A 5,975-nucleotide genomic window follows, 5' to 3' on the forward strand; every position below is an offset into this window, starting at 1 on the left:
CAACCCGGCCGGCCCTCCCCATCCACCGCCTCCCCGCACCCCCCGTCCCTTCTCCCCAGGAGAGATGCTCAGCAGGAGACGGGGCCCCGGGCAAGGCACGTGGGTTCCCAGGCAAAAACAGCCAACTGCCTGTAAATCCCAAGGGAAACATTGCGTGCGTTCGGACTTACAGCTGTCGACCTAGTGTAAGGCTTGTAGTGAGCGGAGGGTGGTTGGCAGAGGCCACTGGAATAGTCTTTAATTGCACAACCATAGGGCATTAGGTAGTCCTACAAACAACGAACACAGGTTGGAGAGCAGCACCTCCACGTCGTCTACACCACGCCACGACCCAGAAGATGCTTTAACACATTTCATCCTTCAGCTTTAAAACCGCAGGCGGGACAGAGACGCCGCAGACACCCAGGTCACCACGTGCCGGGCTCCAGCAGGGACCAACACCCGGGGTTTTGCTCAAGCATCTCCCGTTTATATAAAACATCCCCCCCAAAGCAGGAGAAGCCCCCGCTGCCCCGCAGGCTCACCTGGGAGAAGGCGGGCACGGCCACGCTGTACGGCCTCTGCTTGAAGGTGTTGACGCCTTGCGCCGGAAAGGCCTGGGAGGCCATGCCATAGTCGGGCGGCGGGATGGCGATGTCGTCTTTGTCCAGCAGGTTGCCGGTGCTGCTGCTCTTCCCTTGCTGCAGGCTGGGGGAGAGGGACCCAGAGCAGAGGCATCAGCACCAGCCCACCTCGGGTGGACCCCCCCCAGGCTGCCCACCCACCGCCTGCTACCACCTGCCTGTGCTGGGAGTTATTCCTGAGGACATGCACGGTGTCCCAGGGAAGCGGAGCATTCCCACCCCAAGCCCACACGCCTGCTTGGGGAAGGGTGCAGGGACCCATCCGGCACGATGCTCCTACCTCGCATGGACCCGCTCGCTGCCATCGCTGTCGAGGACTCGCGTGTAGGAGAAAGGAAACCAGCCCCTCCTGAAAGGCAAAGGCAGGGCATGACGCCAAACCCACGTTTATCCATGGAGGATCCGGGAGAGGCTGCACACCCGGGGTGCAGCGGTTCACGGGGACGGCCACAGCACTCACATTTTTGTTTTCTCGCTCTCTCCGTAATGCCAGCCGTCCCTGGCCTCCGGCACCAGCAGTGTGATGAGGTCACCCTCCTTGAAGCTCAGGAGGGTGCTGTTATCTCCAGCAGCATGAGAGAAAATGGCCTGCACCCTCGTCCTGCCGTTCCTCTCGAGCCCTGCGGCCATGGAGCTGGAGCGCGGCAGCGTCTTGTTTTCGGCTGGTGGGAGAGAGACACCACCGAGTGCCCCAGGTCCTTCCCCCCGCGGTCAAACCCAGGCACAGGTAGGGGCAGGTCCCTAACCTTGCTTATTTTACCCCAGGTGCTGATAAAACCTTCAGTGTGCGACTCGCACCTTCCCCTTTAACGAGCAGGACCCCAGGCAGGATCTGGCCACTGCTCTCGGCATCGCGCACCAGCCAGGGCACAGGGAGCAGCCTCCCTGCGCGAGAGTCCTCACGATCTTCCTCCTGGAAATCCTGTCCGGGGGCTGAAAGCCCACCCAGCCAAACCTCTCCCAGCCAAACCCCCACGGCACAGCCCGGCCCCACTCATTTCCTAACCCCAGGTCCAGAGGCACGAGCGGCACTTGATGCCGGAGGGATGCTGCTGGTGGCTGCCCTGCCATCCCCAGCATCCCCAATGACCCTGCTCACCACAGTGGGGACCGGCCCCTGCCGAACACTCCCCACGAGCACCGTCTGGCACAGCCGGCACCACGGCACCCCCAGAGCGGAGGATGGAGCCTCACCTGATGCGTAGCTGTTTTTCGGTGGAACGTTTTTGCGAACTGGGAGTGTATTGGAGTAAGAGTCACTCAGCTGCTTCTGAGGCTGGGGAGGAGATAAAGATTTGGGCTGTGCTGGCTTCATCTCAGACCAGTGGTTGTACCCATCACTGTCTGGGCCTGAGACTCCGTTCATCACCGGCATGGCCTCCTGTGCCGACATGCGCTACGGAAAGAGGAGAGGAGGGGCAGGGGGGGAGACGGGGAACATCTTCACTAGGGCATCCCGGCACAGTTCCCGCAGCGGGACACAGCTCCAGGGAAGGCGGTTCACAGCAGACCAGAGCTTCAGCCTGTGGGGTTTAGTTCCCCACCTGAGACAAACTGCTCTGGGGGGAGCAGAGGGGTCACCTCTATGCTATTTCACTGCTTCAAGCTGCCTCGCACCTGATAAAGCCCTCCTGGGCTCTACTGCTCAGCTCGTGCCCCCACATCACAGGGAAAACTCTTTTCTGAAGGGTCTTTCATCCCATGGGTTACTCCAAGTACCTTTTCCCACAGCTGCTGGGGTAACCTTGGCTGACTGGAACCAGCCCAGCCAGGTGAGCCCAGCTCCTGTTTCCCCAAATATCCCTCCGGGGTCCCTGACCCTCCAGAGCTCAGCAACCCAGATGGGACGGGATGGGACAGGCTGCCCATCCCCATGTCAGGCTCCTTCCCGCATCCCAGGGTGGCGTGTGCGTGGGTCACCATGGGACCATCCCTGCACAGGTCAAGGGAGTGATTCTGCCCCTCTGCTCTGCTCTGGGGAGACCCCCCTGCAGTGCTGCCTCCAGCTTGGAGGGTCCCACCAGCAGAAGGACACGGAGCTGTTGGAGCGGGGCCGGAGGAGGCCCCGGAGATGCTGGGAGGGCTGGAGCCCCTCTGCTGGGAGGACAGGCTGGGAGAGGGGGGTTCAGCCTGGGGAAGAGAAGGCCAAAAAGGGGAGACCTCAGAGCCCCTTCCAGTGCCTAAAGGGGCTCCAGGAGAGCTGGGGAGGGACTTTGTACAAGGGCATGGAGTGATAGGATGAGGAGAAACGGCTTCAAACTGGAAGAGGGGAGGTTTAGATGAGGTATTAGGAAGAAACTCTCTCCTGTGGGGGCGGTGATCCCCTGGGGCAGGTTGCCCCGAGAAGCTGTGGCTGCCCCATCCCTGGAGGTGTTCAAGGCCAGGTTGGACGGGGCTTGGAGCAACCTGGGCTGGGGGGAGGTGGCCCTGCCCAGGGCAGGGGGGGTGGAACGAGACGGTCTTTAAGGTCCCTTCCGACCCAAACCATTCTATAATTCTATGATCAATGGCAATCCATCAAAAGGCAACTTGCTGAGGACAACGGTGACACTGGCCTGGGCTCGTCCCTCCAGCTTTGCTCAGAAGGGCAGGACAACTTCCACCACGGAGATACTTACTCCTACGAAAGGTGCCAGCTCCGGGGGGACAGGGAGAGGTTTGGCACCAGGGATGGGGTCAGAGATGATGAGGTTGGATTTGGATGTAGACAGAGGGTTGGGCATAATGGTGCCATTGCTGCTGGCAGCCATCTGCTGCATCAGCTGTATAGCGCGGTCCGGGATCTTGTTGGGATCCGAGCAGGACTGCTGCCACAGCGGCAGCTTCTGTGTCAGCATCTCCTTCCCCTGCAACAGAGAAAAAACGAGGTGTGAGGGCAGAGATGTAGAAAAGCCACCCAGCTCCACACCCCTGCCTGGGCAGCACTGCGCGGATCTGGAGCTGGCCTGATCCTGGCCACAAGGCTGATCAACTCCTCTGCGTGTGGCATGGACGAGGTAAAACACAGACTTACCGCTTCCTGGCTCTGATGGCAGCTGAGCCAGGAAGGTGTGAGGAAAAACGGAAAGGAGGGAAGGAAAAGGGAATTCACCTCCCCAGCTTATTCTGGGACATCCCTGGGGCAGCTCCAAGAGCAGAGGGGCCGTAGGAAGCCGGGCAGAGCGCTGGGCTCCTCGGGGAACAGCACCGCTTGACCAAGCGCAGAAGTAAAACCTGACCAAAGGATGAGCAGGGCACAGCCCACGCTCTGTGCTGTCACCCAGGTCCTAACAGATGAGCTTCATGCTTAGGGCCACTCGGCCCTGATAGTCTGTGGCCCCATCAACCAAACGCAGCTCTTCCCTGCCCGTGGGCAGGACCTGCAGCCATCCACTGCCGTGCTCCGAGCCAAGAGGGGGAGGGAATAAATGAGAAATACAGAGCTAAACTTGCCCTTATTGAGCTAACACACCCACACCGTGTGAGTGAGCATCCCATCGTGTGACTCTCCAAGGGAGGAGATGTCCTAAACCCCCCTGAGGTCATTCCCCAAGCAAGCACCACGCAGACCCTCAGCCCCCTGCCTAAACAACGCGCCGTGATGCCGAGGAGCGGCTCTGGTGCACCTGATGGCTACTCACCTGCCGGCTCACCCCGCAGCACCACTGCATGGCAGAGGGTGACCCGACGCTTCTGCACGGCTTCACCACCGGGCTCATCTGGAGGCAACTCTGTCCCCACGTATCAAAAACCCTCTAAAGTGGATTTCAAAGTCCCAGAACATTTCCCCAGTGTCGGCTCCAGCCGAGGCGCAGCCTCACCACCCAGACTGCGGCTGCTGCCAGCATCCTGCGGGAGCTGCAGGCAGCAGTGGGACGGAGTTTTTAGCCGGCAAAGCCCACGCTGGCTGCCAGGCTGGTGCGGGGCTGAGCGCCCACGTCACACCTACACCCACCACGCTCTGGACGAGCCACCTGCAAAGTCCCTCTTGCAGAATCACATTCCGTGTGCTGCTGCTACAAGCAGCTTTTGGTTCCACTGCGCCACTGCACCCTCGTGCCTGCTGACCTCCCTCTTTCCTTAGGGGGGGATTTTTTCCCCTCCTGCACTACAGGAGGAGTTCGCATATGCCAAGCATCGATCCAGCCCGCAGCGCAGTGCAAGGACAGCGCTGACTAATCCAAACTCCTTCTCCTGCTCGCCGGTGCCAAGCGCGGCGGTGACAGATGGGTGCTGTGAGCGACGGGGGGTGGCGGTGGGGAACAACCAGAACGGGAGCAGTACTGGCGTTTCCCAGTCCTCATCCGGATGGATTCGGCTCTGGACCAGTGCAGGGGGGCCGTCGCTCCCCAGGCTGGCAGGCAGCAGCTCCAGCCCCCGGCCCAGGAGACTTGTGCTGCCTGGGAACGGGCAAGAGGGGGTCTGGAGCAGCTTTTTAATCTCTGCTTTAATCTCCATCTTTGCTAAGGCCGGGGGGTAAGGCAAGCGTCGGAGTGAGCCTTGCCAGGTGGGCAGCGCTGCTCCGACTCCGATCAGGAACGTCGCTGCTTTGCATTTCTTCTGCTTTTGCAAATCATCAGCTGATGCACCAGGAACCCGATGAGCCTCAGCTGGGGCAGAGCCCTCAGACCTCGGTGACCACAACACTCAGGAGAGGCGAACTCAGCCCCATCCACCCGCCGCCAGCTCTTCCCCGTGGGTGAAGTCGCACTCCAAAGGGACTGGCACCGCCTGGGCGAGCCAGAGGGCTCTGCCCTCACCACTGCCACACTGGCGCTCGGGCTCACCACAGTCAGTCCCGTCTACCTCCTGCAGCCAAAAGCTGCTTTGAAGTGCAGAGCAGCACCCATGGGAGACGAGCCCCCTCGCCAGAGGGAGGGGAGCACAGTCTGGGAGCACGTGCGCTTCCCAGGGCACCTCGTCCGTGGGTCGCCCGCTGGTGTATTCCCCCCCTTCTGCCCCCCTGAGCCACAGGGGCTGTCCCAGCTGTGGCTTTCAGGCTATCAAACTGCTCTATAGGCAACGGCTCAGGACAGGAGCATCCACCCGGTGCCGGGGCAGCCGGGGACCCGCAGACCGGCGGCTCCGGTGGGGCTGACTCACCTTGGCGTGGTAGGTGATCGCGCTCTTCGCTACCGCGCACTGTTTCTCTACCAGGAAGCAGAACCGTCTCCTCTCTTCCGTGAGAGCCGTCTTGTAGCCGTCGGAGACATAGTTTTCCAGCTCGCCCTGCTTGTTGCTGATGGCTTCGATGTACTAGAGCGGAAAGAGGAGCAGAGAGGTGACTGCCTTCACCACTTTGCCCACTGAGCGCAGGGCAGGGGATGCCGCAGCATCCTCCGGTGAGGGGTCAGCGGTGCAGCCGTGGGGCTG

General features: G+C 61.2%; 1 protein-coding gene across 1 annotated transcript in view; it reads right to left on the bottom strand.

The window, feature by feature from the left end:
* BAIAP2 (BAI1-associated protein 2) overlaps positions 1-5,975 on the bottom strand; it is a 37,094-nt gene that overhangs the window by 1,318 nt on the left and 29,801 nt on the right. Inside the window, exons 6-11 of the mRNA XM_009886825.1 lie at positions 5,706-5,858; positions 3,242-3,469; positions 1,818-2,019; positions 1,084-1,285; positions 904-972; positions 525-687 (exon numbers count right to left, since the gene is read on the bottom strand). Of these exons, the coding sequence (XP_009885127.1) occupies positions 525-687; positions 904-972; positions 1,084-1,285; positions 1,818-2,019; positions 3,242-3,469; positions 5,706-5,858 (1,017 nt within the window). The remainder of the gene's footprint in view (positions 1-524; positions 688-903; positions 973-1,083; positions 1,286-1,817; positions 2,020-3,241; positions 3,470-5,705; positions 5,859-5,975) is intronic.

The sequence above is a fragment of the Charadrius vociferus genome, unplaced genomic scaffold (assembly GCF_000708025.1).
Source record: "Charadrius vociferus isolate BGI_N301 unplaced genomic scaffold, ASM70802v2 scaffold1116, whole genome shotgun sequence".
NCBI lineage: Eukaryota > Metazoa > Chordata > Aves > Charadriiformes > Charadriidae > Charadrius > Charadrius vociferus.